The 19,165-nt window shown below is 38.1% G+C and overlaps 1 protein-coding gene across 1 annotated transcript in view; it reads left to right on the top strand.

The window, feature by feature from the left end:
• Positions 1-65: 65 nt before the first annotated feature.
• The window catches only part of STARD13 (StAR related lipid transfer domain containing 13), a 157,650-nt gene continuing 138,550 nt past the window's right edge, over positions 66-19,165 (top strand). Inside the window, exon 1 of the mRNA XM_081951437.1 lies at positions 66-257. Coding sequence (XP_081807563.1) covers positions 81-257 — 177 coding nt within the window. The 5' untranslated portion in view covers positions 66-80. The remainder of the gene's footprint in view (positions 258-19,165) is intronic.

Genomic DNA, 19,165 nt, shown 5'->3' with positions numbered 1-19,165 from the left:
CGCTTGAATCCGTTCTTGCGGAGGGAGGGGACGGAAAAGGAGACGCGGCACTCGGCGAAAAAGAACTAGGAGGTGTGCGCATGCGTAGTCAGGCGACTCGCTGTTCTTGGTTTATAGGGCGGTGCCCTCGGAGCGAACGCGAGAAGGGTTGGAAGCGGTATTTGGCACGCGCTATTATTGATTTTATTGTTGCATTAGCAGAAAATGCGAAGGACACACATACACATATACACAGAAGGAGAGAGAGACTGGAAGGGGTTAGTGGATTCCTAATGTATTGGTTCATGTAAAATGCTATATATTACCTACTTCCATAGATAGGTAGATTAGAACAAAACAATATGCCAAATAAGAGTCACAGCATAATTTTAAAAAAAATCAACACAGCTCAAAATATCAATTTCCACCCAGTGATGTGCAATAAACTATCGTGGTTTGTACGTTTCATCAGGATATGCACGTTTTTGCTGGTTGCCGTTGGAAAAAAGAATTATTTGTGCTGTAGATGTAAACAATGTGTTTAGGGGAAATGGAAGATATGGCGTAAACGATTTAGGGAGTTTTAAACATTTTTTTTCACTGTTCCATTTGTGCAGTATTTTTGTTCCAAAACTGCATATTTACATGTAAAGTGTGAAAAATGTGTGATAGATGCATTACATTTGGAACATATTAATGCTCAAAAAGACATTACATAACTAAACTGGCAAAGCAACATTCAAGACTTTTACCCATTGTTTTACTTTAATTTTAAGTTTGTGGCAGGAGCTTTCTATATTTTGGCAACTTCAACAATCTGCAACAGACATAACAGCGATATCCTCCCAAGATTACTTGGGCTTCATTTTCTTGCTTGATACATGAATACATTTCATGTATACATTGAAATGGATACATTTCAGGCAGTGGAAGACCTAAGAGTGTCTTGCAGTTGTTTACTCAAACCACAGATCCAGCCCAAAGCCAAAAATGACAACCAATTATTATTATTATGAAAATATAAATTCATTCATTATATCTACACACAATGAAATCCAAGGCAAGGGAGGTGGGAAAGCTGCAAAGTTTTGTTTAAACATTTTAATTTAAAAAACTTTTAAATGTTTTTTTTAAATCATTTGCAAAACGCCAAATTATATTGGATTTGTTTCCCGAAGAGCTATCTTCATGCCAACAGGAACATCCTTCTCTACTGTTAGAAGAAATGCCCATCTGGGTTCAGTTCCAAGTGGGGGAAAAGACACTGGATTCATGGAAGTTGCTTGGAAAGAAGTTTATTGATGGTGGACAGGACCACATGTGTTCTGGGGGGAAAAAGGGAAGAGATGCTAAAAGTGCCCTGGTTTTATGCCCTCTCTAGACTTTTGAATTTGAGCTTGTATTCTGATTGGTGGTCAGACTCCCATGGGACCATGCAGGGGCTACTCTAGGCTGTCCTGAGTCCCAGGTTTGAGCCTTGCTGGATGAGGTAATCTTCTCAGGTGCCATGTGGTGAGATGGGTAGACAGCTAATCCTATCATGTCCTGAGGGCCATGTCTTAATCCCATCACTCTGGACCTGAAAAGGAGGGTGGGAAGCTGCTTTGTCTTTAAAAACAGGTTTCTCCTTTTCTCAACCAGGAAAATATAATATTCTGCCTTTTTAATATTTCCTAGAATATTTCATTTTTCTAGGAGATGGGGTGGGTGCTAACTTCCTACATTACTTTTGTTTCTTCTGTAGCCGAATTGAATCAGGGCGATTGTTTTGTATAAAGTAGTCTAAATAATTCATACTAAAGATAATTGAAGGTTTTTTTTCATACATAGTGATAATAAAACGAGCTAATTTTAATCTTGTATTTGATACATATATACAATTTTTGCAACTGAGGAGCTTATTACAGTATATCTTCAGTAGATTCTCGATCAGCCTATTTAGAAACCTGAAGATTTACTCGTACATTCAACTTTATCAACAAAGTAACAGGCATTCTTCAATTTTCAATCTATTATATTATGGGCAGAATCTTGAGTTTGTAAATATTTTTCAGTCTTATCAAATCCAAAAAAAACAAAAAATCAAATCTCTAGCCGTCCTGTATTAATTCAGCAGGGACAGATCAATAAATGAGAGATAATGTGGTTGTAGTAGAGCTGCAGGGCTGTTTCTAAAGAGAAATTGTCTGCATTGATTCATTTTTAGAGAAGGCTGTTTCTTCTAGAAGGTTTTGTATAATGATGAAGTTGGTCTTCTCAAATACTTGGAATTCAAACATAATCATCATATTTTCTCCTAAAGAAAAGTGAAGGCAAGCGTAGAAGGGAGTACATGAGTATTTAGTGTCAGTGACGTGCAGTCAGGGGAGGCAGTGGGGGGGGGCACAGCCTCACCACTGTCATCATGAAAAGAAAAAAAATGTAAAAGGAAAAAGGCGAGAGCTGAGGTCAGGCTGAGCTAGTTGCTGCCTCACCGTGGATGACTCTACTTAACTGTTTAAAAAACCTCCAAAAAAGCGCCCTCTACTATGAGGTAGGAGAACTGCATGCCTCATCTAGTCTGACTTTAGGCGTTTAATGATCACTCGAGCAGAGTTAAGCAAGGGTTAAAAGCCTAAAAATCCCTGATGTAGGCGAGGCACACAGTTCTCCTGCCTCATAGTAGAGGGTGCTCGTTTGGGCGGGACTTCTTCAGAGGACCCGAGGCAAGAGCAGAGTTGAAATCCTCTCTGAAACAGCTGGAAAAGGTATGTGTGGGTCGGAGGGAGGGGGAGGAATTCAAACTTCATCCTCCTGGTGCGGGGCTTTGGGCAAAGGCTGGAGGGAAGGACCCTGGTTCGCTTGCGCTCTCCCTCCCCAAGTGTAGTTTGATTGCAGGCAGAGCCACGTTGCCTTTTCAAACCTGTAATCAGTGAATCTGGGCTGGATCCTTCCGGGGCTGGGGGAAAGTGTGTGTAGTCCAATCCAACTTCTGTGTGTGTATATGTGTGTGTTTGAGAGAGGGGGGAGGGAGGGAGAGAGGGAGGGAGGAGGGGAAGGGAGAAAAAAAAGAAAAATAAAGAAGGAAACTTCTTTTGCAAAGGAGAAAAATATGCTGTCGCTTTAAATCGGGACTGAGCATGCCTGGCTGTGGAATTCTGGGAGTTGAAGTCCACAAGTCAAAAAAATTGAAACTCACCACTGGGTCAGTGCCTCACCAGCCATAAACCTCACCGCACATCACTGTTTTAGTGTTCATGTGTGCAGGGGAATCAAAGTAGCCTATATTTCATATTGGAAATCTACAAGAGGCAGAAACTTTGAAAAATTTAGCGAATACTATAACAATTTTTTAAAGGATCCACATTTTTCTCAGGTACTACAAAGCAAAATTAGTCAAACAAAGTGCAAGCAAATTTGGGATGCCCACAGTAACAAAGACATTGAAGGTGAATATAACTAAATTCAGCATGATTTCTTCCAAGTACATTTGCATTGGATTGTGTTAGAATGGAAGATACTAATAAAATGTTGATTACCCTAGATATAGTTGCACCTTTCTTTATAATATCAGTTATTTTTATTCCTCTTGTTAGCTCTGAGTTATATCTTTGGGTAGGATAAGTTCAGACATTTTAATTATTTCAGTTTTGGTGATGGCAGGTCAATTGAAGTCCATAGGGACATGGACTTGATTAAATTCAAAATGAAGTGCATTAACAGTGGAAAAGGTAAAGATGGGAAACCCTAAATAACTCATTCTCTGTCAAGTCTGGGCTTTTTTTTAATTGTTTGGTTGACATCTTTGTAACATCTGTCAACACTAGTGTCTTTGAAGACAACCTGATAATGAAATTCATTGTTGCCTGTCAAAATCTGTGTTAAAGAAATGGCACTTTGCTGCAGGCTGTAGAAACAGAAGGAAAAGAACTAAATGCATTAAAATTCAAACTTTGCAATATTTTATATAAGTAGAACTATTGAGCAATAGCTGTCAGATTTAGATGATGTTTGGATGTCACAATATTAAACTGACAATAATCCCATAGAAAATCAAGTTAGCCATGCCTGTAGTGGCTAACTACCTCCCTGCATATCATGGCCACATAGTGCAGCAACTTTGCATTTGCTGGCATGCTGTTTTACTACTATTTGTTTTAAGAAATGAGAAATATTCATTTTTCAGCCTTGTAGAGTGAAAAACACAAAAAGAGCAACAAAGATGCTATAAGAAGTGGTGTCCATATTGTGGTTGACCCATACACCATGTAATTTTTTTAGCGTAATAGTGGTTGATTAATCATAAAAAATTATTCCATAATTAGCCGACATACCAGACCATAGTTAAAGTAATCTAATTTTCAGACACTGGTTAAATAAAATGGTTTAGTATGTTTGTCAATGCTTTATAATTCAGGGGTGTCAAACTGGCAGCCTGCAGGCTAGATGCATCACGTACAGACCCCACCCACCCCAGCTCTGCAAAGGGGGGGAAATGTCGTGGTTCATCACGTGACAGCAACATGATGCCACGAGTTTGACACCCGTGCTTTATATGAAGGCAGTGTTTGGAGTTTTGCATTCATATAAAAACTAAACCATTCAAGCTAACAGCAATTGTGATTTCATTGCTTTTCTGATATCTGTTTTATGTCTAATCATTACTGCATCTTAACAGTTGCCCTCCTGCTCAAATGTGCTGTTGTTTGAAGCAGGTGTGCAAGAGTAAGGTGCAGACTTCCTAACATTGTCAAAAATGTAAGAAAGTACTGGTATTTATCAGCAGCTCTATAGATAAAGACTGAAATAGAGAGGCAAGTTGCTGGTGGTAATACTAGTCAAGTACTATAGTCATTTCACAGTTAACAGAAAATTGCATTCGCATCTTCTTAGCCTAATACTCTGCCCACTACACCTCATTGGCTCCAATTAACACTATTGCCAATTTGTGAGAGATGCTGTGTAAGTTATCACCATAATAACCCTATTCAAGGGGAGGGAATACTTCCTGAAAACAAAGTCTTTATATAAGCAAATTGAGCCTCTTAATTTATCTTAAGGAAGAACTTGTTGTTACTTGTTGATCTTAAAGAGAGAAAACGGCAGCAGTTCCCTTTCCAATTTACCACCAAGGATTGCATGTTTGCACTTGCAGTTGCCAATTTTGATTTCAGAATGGTGTTAAAGGAATGACAGTGCTCCCAGAAGGGACCAACATGTCTATGGACACTTCTTTTTGCCAATTCTCAGCTCCACTTGAGTATTCAATCAAGGCCTGTCTGTCTCAAAAAAAAAGGTGATGCCTTCTGCCTTATCATATAGGAACAGCAATATTCCTGATAAGTACTAAATAGAAGGAAAAAAAGATGCAGAAAAACTCTCTTTCCCCTTAAGTGGTCATTCAGATTTTTGCAGATGTGATATGTTTGAGGGAGCACTGTTTTAATGATTGGGAAATCTGTGTATTGTTTTCATAGCTTTTCACAGTCTCTGCTATCTTTTTCAAATCTCTAATCCAGACAGTTTCTTAAAGCAAAAATTTTAACCCATTCCTTCAGTCTCATTCACGTCATAGAACAAAGGAAAGAGTTAGGGCTTAAATTACCTGGCAAGCATAGAATTCTTCCTGCTTCAAAATAACATTGATCCCTTTAACTATGGGCAAAGTAAAAATGTCATGACTGACTGGCTTATGCTTCAGCAATTGTAGTTAGCAGAGTCATTTGGTCCAAAAACAATGACAACACTAATAAGAAGAGAGGATGTTATAGCTATTCTGTCTTCTGCTTCTGTATTTTATAGCTGATACCACAATGCTTTTTAATTACAAAAGATGATGTGGGTAGCCTCTAAAACCAATTATTCGACAAATGCTCACCCTTCCTCGCCGCATTCCTGCAATTCATGTTTAAATTTATGGCCAGCGTTCATACTTCCTTCAGCATGCTCCACAGTACGAACACAGGTTTTGTGCAGAATAAGGTCCATGCAGCAAAAATGATAAAGGCTTCAAAATGATTTCTATTAAAAGAGGAATAATAGTTCATTTAATAAATTACTTTGGATTTGTACAACTTGCTAGCCCTATATATCAAGGTTTCCAAGGGCTTGGTTCAGAAACAGTTCTGGGAACTTCCATGTTTTGCAACTTGTCCACAGAAAAACCCTGCCTGGAAAAATTCCAGCTCTCTAACTAAACCAAAAAAGCTTTCTTTCAACCGTTTTCTTTGAATAGCTTGCTTTGAACACTATGTTTTTCTTTGAATAACTATTTCTCTTCTAAATGAGCTTTCTTTGAACCCTATTGCTCCACTGACCTTGAAATCTTTTCCAGAATTGAGCTGCAAAATATTCTCTCTCCCGCTGTAAACATATGAAATAACCATAGATAATTATTTGTACACTTCGTTTTGTTGGACTGTATGGAAAATAACTGTTTAGGGGCTTGAAAGACAGTACAAGCCTTTGGGGAGGAATAAAATTGCTATACAAGACACATTTGCAAGGTAAACTGAAGTAACAATATTCCTACTTCTAAGACTGAAAAATTTGTCTAGCTACCTGAATATGTTAATAAACTAATAAGAGCCTTGTTAGATTTCAGAAGTGACAGAAACATATTTTGCAGTGCATAATTGTGCATGGTGTCTAGAAGCGAGAGTAACAAAGAGTGCAAAGGTTAAGTGTAAGCATGAAAGTGTTGGGATGAACTTAGCTGTTTGATTTGTAGTCTACCCTTAAATGTTTCTTTCTATTGTATACATTGCTGGTAGAACAGATTATTTCATTATAATCATTGTATAAATATATGGCCAGTAGTAACCCAACACTACTTTTTATCAATTTTCTAGCACAAGGAAAAAAGAACAGAGAAGCCCATATTTTGGAATGGAGGGAAAGGGAAGGGGGAAAAAAGCATTAAACAAATGGAACTTATAGAGGAAATCCTCATTTATCAGCCAGAAGTGAGACCAGCAGTTCTATCATTAGGAAATGTTTGCTGAGTGGAAAATCTTGTGACCATGACTCTGCTTTCCTTTTCTCCCCCATGTTTTGGAATACTTATCCTGGTGCTTGGATTATGAGCAATAACAGAATAAATATTACAGAAGAAGGGATTACAAAAGAGTTTGCTGGCACACAATTTAATGAATATTGTGCTAGCAACCCTGGGAGGACTCAGGGATGGAAGCCGCAACATCATTACATCAACATTAAAAAATAAAATGGTGGCCAATCTAGATTCAAGTTATTAGTATAGGTAAATCCTTAATTTGGGACTAAATTAAAGAGTGTGCCCAGTTCCATCAGCATTCCAGGCTTTATAATCTCCAGGAAAGGCCCTGCTTTCTCTGCTGGAGTTTGTGAATTGTGACTTGGTGGTGATATGATGCTTTTTTCATTCTGTGCCTATGGAAAACTGGATTTCAGGCATCTTGTAAAATACTGCTTTTTTATGTTAGCCTTTCTCAGTTATTGATTCCTCCTAAAATTTTCAATTTGCCAAATACAGGTAGTCCTCAACGTACAACAGTTTATGTAGGGACTGTTTGAAGTTACAACAGAAAAAAGTGACTTATGATTGTTTTTCACACAACCGTTGGAGCATCCCGTGATCAAAATTCAGACACTTGGAAACTCACATTTATAAGGATTGCAGTGTCCTGGGAACATGAGATTTTATAATCTGGCAAGCAAAGTCAATGTGAAAACCAGATTCACTTAACAACCGTGTTACCAATTTAATAACTGCAGTGATTCTTAACTTAACAACTGTGTCAAGAAAGGTCATAAAATGGGGCAAAATTCACTTAAATATGGCACTTAGCAACAAAAATGCTGGGCTCAATTGCGCTTGTAAGTTCAGGACTACTTGTTTTTATCCTGATTTATATTTAAAAATTTTTAAGGAGCTTTGATTTTTTTATAGTGAAAAGCAATATAAAAATAATTTAATAAAAAATAATTAATATTCTCTTTCCAAATACTATCTGGATTCTTTCAAGAAGCTTATAAACAGTTCTTTCTTGTATTTTGTTCCTAACATTTTACATTCAAACATTGACTCAGTACAGAATATCCATTATAATATCATAGCTCATCTTGACAACTACAAATATATCATGCAAAAATTATTTAAAGATATGTTAAAAGTGTAACTAACGCTAAATATGTTAATTATAATTTTATCCCAATTTTAGAAAAACATTGTCTACCAAAGAAGTTCAGATTAATTTTAAAAAGTAGAGGTTATTTCAATTTCTACAGTTAAAATTATTTTTGGCAGCTGGAACAGAGTATTCTTTCTGACAGGGAAGAATATAGCAAGTTCCCTGCAGCTGTTTTGAGACAATTGATCCCTATCTTGTCATGTTGTTTTCTAGGAAGCAAAAAATGAAATCTCACAGCAGATTTTGGTTTTCTGATTATACACAAAAAGATATAGAGAGATATATCCAAATGTTATTTCAAATGTGTATTTGACATTGAATCAAATGCTTGATTTCATTTAATAGTTCTAACCTTTACCTTCTGAACATAGCGACAAGGGAGAGGAAGAGGCGTAAGGAGAAATGCAAATGTCTCTTGTCCTCATAGCAGCACAAGTTAAAATTGCAGTTCACTTATTTACATACAATATGTAATTACCTCTGGGAAGTGTTTACTTTCAAAACAAGCTTCTGTTTAGGCCTCTGCCTTTCCTTTGCAAAATAAACATGAAATAGCAGTGCAAAACATTTACATATGACATTGACACAGAGACGTATTACTTCTTCGTAAGTAAAACTATGCCTTTATTATCTTGTAAAATCATGCTGCACTGAAATGAATCGGTCTCTAACAGTGATTCTCAATCTTTTCTTCACCAGGGAGCCCCTTTAAATACTTTTTGTGGCCTAGATTTAATTCAGGATTTAAATCATAACATTTCAATCGTTCACAGACACAAACGCACATACACACACACACAGGGGCCCAAAGACCAAAGGCTGGGAACCACTGATCTATAAACTACATGGCCTGGTTCAGCCTAAATTCAATATATCTTGAGATTAAAAATGTAAAACTGATTTAGGTAGAAGAGATTGTTAAGGTCTATGGTTCATTACATTTCTAGCTATTATAAAATTATTCTGTGTTTTTTTTACATCTGTAATCATCATATCATCATAATGTAGGTAAGCATATCTTCTATATTAGATATGTTTATGCTATATAATATTTAAATGTTAAACATTTAAATATTAGAAAATTAAATATTTTACAAAAATTAACCTTAAAGGAGAATATAACCACTGTATAAAATATGTAATTCAAAAAGAAAATAAAGTATTTCATTCGTTCATTCATTCGTCGTATGGGGTGGATAGATACCTCAAGAAGAGGTCCCACAAATAATCTTGTCCTGTGCCATTTAGAGCTGTAAAGGGAATAATAAGCATCTTGAATTGCATCTCATGCAGCTTGTGTAGCAACAGTGTAATATGGTCAAACTGTGGAGTGCCCAGAACAGTGTATACTGCTACATTTTGCCCGGGTGTACTTTTGGTTGGTCTTTAAAGACAACACCATGTACAGCATAATACAGTAGTGTCATTGGGAAGTAACCAGGGTATGAGTAACTGTGAGCAAGGCCTCCTGGTCCAGAAATGGCATAGTTGACATCCAAAGTAGATCTGTGCAAAGCACTCTTAACCATGACTGCTACCCTCTCCTTGAGCAGGAGCCACAAGTCCAAGACCCCAAGATGTGCATCAGCTATGTCTAGTGACATAGACAAGAATCAAAGATGATCTGACTCATATGCCAAACAACCAGAGGAAATATAGGTGGCCATTATGCCTTCTTAAAATACAATGCTCAGGTTTAAAAATCCAGTATCCTGATTTTTCTGAACATAATGATTCAGAAGCAATCAATGATAACAGGGTAAACGAAAACAGTTTTCTTCATGCTAGTGTCCTTCAGATAAGTTGAATCTATAGTAGGGGTCACCAACCTTTCGGACCTTGGACCACAAAATTCATAATTTTAAATCCCGCGGACCACTAATATCTGCTTAATGATTGTCTGGGTGGATGTAGTAAGATGGTCATGTGACTGGATGGGCATGGCCAACTCGATGTCACTCAAGTCGAGGAGCGCCTTGCCAACCTCTACTCACCACTCCTTGCCTGCCCGCCTGGGCTCCTTAGGGCCCCAACAGGAAGCAGTTGCTGGAGCTAAGCAGTCACGAGTCAAGAGTTGGCAAAACAGCTGGCTCAGTTCAAATTGGATCTGACCGAGAAGAAGGCTCAGCAGAAGCACCTAACTGAGGACTACGAGCATAGCCTTTCCAAGCAGAGGGAAGACCTGCAGGAGTGCAAGGCCAGGTGCCAGCGCCCGGAGGCTTAGTAGGCTGAGATGGTCAGCCAGTTCCAGACCACAATGCAGTCCCCACTGGAACAAGGTCTCTGGCTCTTCGCCACAAGCAACACTTCCCTCCAGCCTTCACCCAAAGCTCTGCACCGGGAGGCTGAAGCAGACCCCAAGTCAGAATTTCTGCCGACCCAGAAGGGGGAGACTCTGCAGTAACACAAACATTCAGTAGACGCATCCGGACCAGGGGCCGTTGTTTGAGGACCCCTCATTTAGTGCAATGTAAAAAATGCAAATGTTTTTTTTCTGGACCACCAAAATTTTCTCATGGACCATCAGAGGTCCACGGACCACCAGTTGGTGACTGCTGATCTATAGCCTCCAAAACATGGAGACAACATATTGGCCTTTACTCTTCATCAGGCTCAGGAATAGAATCTCTAGCGTCTGCCAAACTCAATTAATTGACTTCTTACATATATCAAAAGGGGGGGGGGGGAGGCTTAGCAGTTAAAGACACTAAGCTTGTCAGCTGGAAAGCTGACAGCCCGGGTTCAAGACCCAACTGACGCACGATGAGGTGAGCTCCCATTACTTGCCTCAGCTCCTGCCCACCTAGCAGTTCAAAAGCATGCAAATAGATAAATTGGTCCTATTATAATTATGTAATTATAATCAGGATTAATAACTATGAAGAAAACTTCAGAAGTAGGAAGTTGACTGACAAAAAGAGTCGAGGAATAAATAGCTCAATTAAAAAGATCTGCATTTTTCTTCCACTGGAATCACCAAAATGGAGTCTAATGTTAGCAATATAAACTTTTTTTTTACAAAAGCATTGATAAGCCTGTGAAAACTGATGGAGGGAGATAGCTGAGAAGTACAGAAGCAGGGAAAACTTAGAAAAAAACCAGAACTTAAAAATAGAACTAAAATGAAGCCAAAAACTTTAGGGATAGAGGAGAGGAAAGTATTTATTTTACTTATGAAAATACTTAGTAAATTTAAAGCGTTGAAGAATGGGTCAAAGGACAGGTATATGAGTGTATTATGGCCTTTCTTCCTTTCTTCTCATACTAGCAGCTATCCTCCATAGTTGAGGAGGGATCAGCCCAGATGGAACCTCTAAGTGTGTGTGTGTGTGTGTGTGTCAACATAGCCAAAGTGATAGCTCATGTTTATCAGTGAACAAAGTGACCTTAGATCAGAACAGTTATTATTTAAACAGAAGTATGAATATTTCATGAATTTGGGAAGGAAAAATCCTCAAGTGCAAATCTTCATGTTTCTGCATATTTGTTTTATTTTATTGCACTCTTTTAGACCCAATCCATAAAGCAGTGTGAATGCTTCTGTGTCGATTAAAAGTCTGGAAGAACTGAATTTTGAAATTCAAGAGGCCCCTCTTCTCCTGGAATTCCTTTTAATAAAAGGCATAAACAGATGGCCAGAGAATGGTGCACATGTCAGTGGTTGGGGGAGACACTTTGTCAAACAATGCTAATTTGATTAACTTGCTTTTAGCTTCTGCAAGAGCCCTCTTTATCCTGAGCTGCTCAAAAACGCACCCCAGAGCTCACATTTTTGGAAAGCTACGGGAGCTACAGCCAAATCTGAAGTAAATTTATTATTTGAAATTTTATAAAAGAATAAGATAGCTACCCAGGGTGAGTATTTAATTGATTGGCCACCAACAGCTAGCTTATTGTATAATTCCGTGTCTTGCATAATGCATTGTAGGTCTTTCATTACTGGTGGGAAACTCTTCTTACACCCAAGCAAATAGTAAGGTGTTTTTGTTGTTTCAGCAGTTGTCTACAGTATAATACACATTACAAACAGACTTCAGAAGAAGGCTCAGTGCCCTTATGCCATACTCACCACACCTTCTTTTTTTGGCTTCACTGCTTAAAGCAGACGTACAAATAAAAATTTGATGAGATGTCTACAGAGGGAGCTCAGTGGGTATTGTTTCCATTGGGATAGGACATCCCATAACTCATGTAATGCTGTCCACCCAAGTAGAAAACAAAGTTAGGTATACATTGCAATTCTCTTCTAAATTAGGTTATATAGCCTGCATAGTGTAGTTATGAAATACATGTGATCCTGAACTGTGGGTATTATTTTTTCTTGGCAAGGTATTAAATAAAAACAAGAAATTCCAGGTTGCTGTAAAGGATCACCTGGGGCCAGGAACTTTTTAATTGTCCTGGGATGAGAAGGTTTTGTTGTTATTCTGTTTTGTTGCTTGCTAAAAATAATCTTTCCCCAGCTGATTTCTTTTTGGCATGAAAAAAACGGGATGATTTTTCTTAGGAAACCTGTTAAAGAAAATGAATTATATTTTTTTTTTCTTTCCAGTCCACCCAGTGGTCTAGTTCACATCCTAGATTGCAATTTTTAATATGTTTAATGGAGAAAAACCATGTGAAAGTATTGATTGGGCTTTAGTCGCAGAAACAGAAATGGAATTTGCTATAGTTGAAACTGATTGGCTGTACTACTATGATCCAAAATTCTTTAGCCTTGCTACTTCATTTTGGCTAATCCATCCAGGATTAATACTAACCTGAATAAAACATTTTAGTACTGAGATACTGTGATTATGAATGTGGGAGTGGAACTAAGCCCTGAACTTAATGCTATATATGCTATGTGACTTAATGTCCTGCATTAGTCCTATTCTCCAAGCTCCTTTACTTATAGAACTATAACTGCATACATTATTGTACTTGTTTGTATATGGATTTTTGCTTTTTAAATCATCATTTAGTCTGTTGACCACACTGAAATGTTTGCATTGGCATATCTCCTTCTCAACTCAGCATATCTTTGTAACTCTGATATGCTTCCATGATTTGCATTATTTGTTCAACTCTTGACAATTTTATCCCAACCCTTCTTAGACTGCTGGGAGTAATTGCAAGTATTTGCAAAGAACAAAAATAGCCCTGTCTTTGTTTTATAGACAAATCAGCTATGCAATATGCCTATCTGGCCTATGCAAAACAAATTTAAGTGGCTGTTGTAAAGGGAGATCTGCAAAGGAGTCAAACCATATTTCCAACTTAAAGACCTTGAAAGAATATTACAGTAACTGAAGCCACCTATGAGCAAGTGAGAAAGCCTACCATTTACAAGCAGAACTTCATAGTTACAAATAGAAAAATCTAATTTTCTCTCTCTTTCATATATATTACATAGGAAGTATCTGGCTCAGTAATTCAGCATAGAGAATTGTAAGGGTAAAAAAAGGTCCAGGATTGATTTTAAAACTGTAACAAGATCCCACAAGGAAATGCTGTGATTTTGGCCAGTTGTGCTGTCTTCAATTAGTGATTACATTTAGTCATGTAATTTACACAACAGAGTGACTAGAAATGGCAATAAAGGTCAATTTGCGAAAGCAAAGATATCAAACACTTATTAAATGAATTTATGAATACAATTCTAAATATTTTCAATGAAAGGTACTTAAGTCCAGGTCATTGCACCAAACTATGAAAAAGTGATATCAGAATGGACAAAGATTTGAAAATATTACAAAATAGTTATCAAAAGCATTTGTTAACAGTAGCAATGATTATATGATAGTTCATTTAAAGTATTTTCTATAAACTACTAAAATTCTCATTGTGGGTCAAGCTCCCAGGTAAACCAGACAAAAACATGACATGAACTAATTCTACTTTATTGCTACACTATACCAATCATACAAGTTTGAAAATGCAAACTTTGCAACACCACTTCTAACTGTTTAATTCATTAGGGTAGGTTCTTCACAAGTTTCTTTCTCTGTCCATTAAGTCAATAGGGCTTCATGCCTGTATTGTCTGACTGTTTCTTAAGCATCATCTTTCTCCCCAAGATATACACACATTCCATTATATCTATTTGTCTGTTTGCACCCTGAAGTTAGGCCAAATGATGCATTATACCACAGCAATTATTGTGTTTCCCACTATTACAGTGGAACTGAAATTTCCCGGGTGATCAAGTGAGTTTTATTCGCAAAGTTGTGAATGTTGCAGCATCCCAGAGTTAGTTATGTGATCATTATTTCTGATTCCCCCCAATTTAAGTTTATTCTGGTCATGCATTCAAAGGATGACCCAACACATCACAAGTTTGTTTACTTGCAAATAGAAATGTATGGTCACACACACACACAAGCAGTGACTGGGTTTACATATTGTAGCATCTTGTTAAGTCTTACTATAGTTTAGTCTCTTAATGAGTCAAGCTCTTGGGATTTGAAAATATAGTTATTTTATACTGTGTGACCCTAACCAAGTTTTGTTTTAGTCTGATATGAGAACCTATTTGTTTATTACACGCTCTCAATTTCTGTCAATTTCTTGTCCATAACTTTGATTATATTCCAAGTGGATAGAAAGTTAGAAAGTCTTTCCCAATCATTCAGTGCTCATACTAGCTGAGATCACTGAAATAGTGAGCTCAACAGAAGATCATTAGATCCGGAAAGCCTGAGACAGAGATGCATAGTCTATCCAGAATAATCTGAACTACATCAGAGGATAGAATGGAAATTTGGTTAGAAAAGCGGTACAGAGGTATAACTAAGTAGTATGATTCTAACACATAGTTTTTGTTAAAACTGGTCTTGAATAGAGAATGTCAACCATTTTATAAATGTTGCTGTTAACAAACTCTTCTCTTTTATTTTTCCCATCCCGTGTTTTTTATTTCTTCAGCTATTGTTGGTTATTTCATTCTCCATTCAGGATAATACTTCTTATCCCAAAAGGAAAAACATGCATATCTCAGTTATAATAAGGCTACAAACAGCTAGACCAAGGCTCCTAAACTTTTTAAACCAGGAGGCCAATTCATGGTCCCTCAGGCTGTTGGGGCGGAGGGGCTGGGTGGGTGTGGCTAGGTGGTCATATGACTGGGTGGGTGTGGCTAGGTGGTCATGTGACTGGGTGAGCGTGGCCAATTTAATAGTCCATTAAAAATTCAGACATTTTTTGCCTTCTCGGCCTCCAGAACCACTCTGCCACCCAAAAACACATCCATTTTTGGCCTCCTGAGGCCTTCACAGGTCCTGTTTTTGGCTTGTTTCAAGCTATTACTACTTGCATGTGGCCCCAAACATATTGATTCTGAGAGAATGCAGCATTGAGGGGAGGTTACTGGCTTCTTTAACTGAGTTTAATGCAGTGTTGAAAAGATCATGCTTTCTTATTTCTCTCAGAAATGCTTTGGTAAAGATCTTGCAGGGTGATACAGACCTGTAAAGCCAGTTACCATTGAAGTTAACATCCAGGTTTATAATTCCTTGAAATTTCCTTTGTTTAATACTTCTCTCTCTGAAGCAAGACATTGTACTGCCTATTTAGATGATTCATCAAAAATAATGTTTCTTTTTATATCCCATTTCCCTGATATCCTCTCAAGAAGGCAAGCATTCTGTGTGCGTTAGCAATAAATCACAATGGGTGCTTCTGGGACTTGGTTATACTGATTACCCATCTGTTGAGAATTCAGTACATTCCCTCTTCATTATATATTTACTGTGGGGATATGTCTTCTATCAATTACTATCTGGTTTTTTCCCCATGTGGTTTCAGTCATTTCATAAAAATGCTAAATCTATTGTCTTGGACATAGATATTTCTAAGGTTTGAACAGAAGCAATGTGTAAAATTAAATTTTGTTTCTCATGACCCCATCAGCAGATGTGTAATGTCTAGGGAAACAAGAAATCATTATCTATCTATGTAAGTTCCCAATGAGTGTAGTTCTTTCCAAAATCTACAGATGTTGGGGGATTTTGCGTGTGTGCACATATTAGAAGCAAGGAGAAGAAAAGAGAAGTACAGTATATGCAGTGCTAACAAAGAAGACATTATCTCTCAATAAAAAGTTATTTGCAGCTTAATTGAATTTTTCTATTAAGCTTCTTCAAGTATTATGTGATGCATCCTTAGAACTATCAAGGTAATTTTTATTGCTTCAATTCACAAAATACAGCTTTTTAAAATCAGATCATTATTGAATTGTGCATTATGCCCTCACCTTTCGTATGTATGAAAACCTTTATCTGGAAGGAATAAAATTTTACATAATTTGAATATTGATAAAGAAGTAAGAATATAATTAAATTGGGTCAAGTAAATAAAATTGATATTGGCTTGCCCAAAAAATCCCCCATTTTAAAAAGTATGTGATTTTTTTTTCTTCCCCTCTCTTCCTCTTCATCATTTTAATTAGGCATACATAATTCTGGAATGCCAAGAGATATAGTGTGCTTTTACAGATTATCCGCAGTCTGGTTCTAATCATTGATTATAAATACTTTCTTAGCGAGTCTCACCAGCTTATGATTGACTTTCTATCCTTCCGAGGTCACTAAAATGAGGATCCAGATTGTTAGAAAGGGCTGAAAAGCACTGTGAAGCAGTAATATAAGTTTAAGTGCTATTGCTATTTTGATATGGAATAATTACTACCTCTAAAGAACAGAATTCTTAACCTTTGGTACATGGAAGATTGTTGTGCTACCCTACCAGTGTTTATATGTACGTAATACTGGAAAGGACATGGTAGTAATTCAGCTCTAAATGTTGGTCAATAATGTTTTGTTCATCATGTAATCCAGGACTGATTCTTTATGGCTCTCAAAAGTCTTGCTGATTTTCAGTTCCCAATATCTTCAAAATGGTGGGTGGTTTGCTATGATTCAATTACATCTGGAAGCCTACACTTCCTTCCTAGGCTATTGGTAATCTGGAATTCCTGTACACTACAGAAGTTTTACCTTCGATTTGGATGGCAACCCATAGTGGGCTTGCCTAACATGGAATCACAGAAGCCTTGCTGTCAGAAAGAATGTTTGTTTCTTTCCAAGTCATGGGATGAGAAATTGCAGGTGCTATAATCAGAAGCTGAAAAATTCAGAGAAGGGATGGATGCAACTTGTGCAATCAATTCTTTCCCAACAGTTACAGTGCAGATCATAGATTATACAGGCATGTTTAACCAAACTACAGGTTTAACCAGAAATGTATCTTTGTCAAGCACATGCCTGCCCAGAATGACTATAGCAGCAGTGAGAGATCATTTTAAAGAAGTTTGGATGACAAAGGTTCATCAGTCTTTCCTACTTTCCTACCCTCAGTTATCTTCAACAAATCCTTCCTTGAATAATGTTAGAAGAATATCATGTGTTTAGGCATCTTTGTAAATATGCAATTTATGACATCTTCCTTGTGTGGCAAATATGCTGAGTTTTAAAACTATAAATTGGGAATAATCATAATTGGGGGTTATACTTAGCTCCCAAAGTGCATGTTTAAGAATGTCGGAATGAACAAAGCCAAATCAGAACATTACAAGTCAATCAATATCTGCCAGCAATTTACCTTTCTTATTGGTGTTGTTTTTTGAAAGATCAACCTACTAGCTACTATACTAGTAGTATAGAGGGATAGAATCAAGATGACCTGAAGTGTTAATACCTCTTTATAATGCCTTGGTAAGGCCACACTTGGAATACTGCAGTCCGTTTTGGTCACCACGATGTAGAAAAGATGTGGAGACTCTAGAAAGAGTGCAGAGAAGAGCAACAAAGATGATTAGGGGACAGGAGACTAAAACATATGAAGAACGGTTGCAGGAACTGGGTATGTCTAGTTTAATGAAAAGAAGAACTAGGGGAGACATGATAGCAGTGTTCCAACATCTTAGGGGTTGCCACAAAGAAGAGGAAGTCAAACTATTCTCCAAGGCACCTGAGGGTAGAACAAGAAGCAATGGATGGAAACTAATCAAGGAGAGAACTGAGAACTGAGGAGAAACTTCCTGACAGTTAGAACAACTAATCAGTGGAACAGCTTGCCTCCAGAAGTTGTGAATGCCCCAACACTGGAAGTCTTTAAGAAGATGTTGGATAGCCATTTATTTATTTATTTATTTATTTATTTATTTATTTAAACTTATTAGTCGCCCCCTCTCCCCACAGGGACTCGGGGCGACGTACACAAGCAACAGTCAGCACAATGTCATACAGAGGAGGTAAAAAATAAATAAATAATTACAATACTGAAAAAGGTTAAAACCCCAATAACATTAATAGTTTAAAAACTAAAATTGACAATTAAAAATGACCTAGGGGTGGAAAAGTTGTCGAATTATGCCCGGCCGCTAGCCGAAACAGGTGGGTCTTCAGTTTACTGCGGAAGGAGCGGAGATCGGTTGTTGTTCTAATGTCTGGGGGGAGGTCGTTCCAAAGGGTAGGGCCCGCCACAGAGAAGGACCTACTCCTGGGCACCGCCCTCTGACAATCTCTAGAGGACGGCACCCGGAGGAGACCCTCTCTGTGTGAGCGAATGGGTCGCAGGGATGTATGGGGCAGGACACGATCCCGCAGGTAACTAGGCCCTATGCCATGGAGCGCTTTGAAGATGGTAACTAACACCTTGAAGCGCACCCGGTAGGCCACAGGAAGCCAGTGCAGCTCGCGCAGGAGCGGTGTTATATGGGAGAACCTCGATCTCCCCATAATTACCCGCGCGGCTGCATTCTGGACCAACTGCAGTCTCCGGGTGCACCTCAAGGGGAGCCCCATGTAGAGAGCATTACAGTAGTCCAGGCGAGACGTCACCAGCGCGTGAGTGACTGTGTGCAGGGCCTTCCGGTCCAAAAGGGGTCGCAATTGGCGCACCAGGCGAACCTGGTGTAACATCCCCCTCGCCACGGCTGCCACATGATCTTCCATAGCCAGCCGGGCATCAAGGAGGACGCCCAAATTGCGTGCCCTTTCCACCGGGGCTAATTGTTCATCCCCGATGGCCAGTGATGGAATGTGCTGGTTGTACCG

Source organism: Natrix helvetica (assembly GCF_964273705.1).
Source record: "Natrix helvetica genome assembly, chromosome: 4".
Taxonomy (NCBI): domain Eukaryota; kingdom Metazoa; phylum Chordata; class Lepidosauria; order Squamata; family Natricidae; genus Natrix; species Natrix helvetica.
The sequence above is the reverse complement of the archived record's forward strand: the minus strand, read 5'-3'. Positions and strand labels throughout refer to the sequence as shown.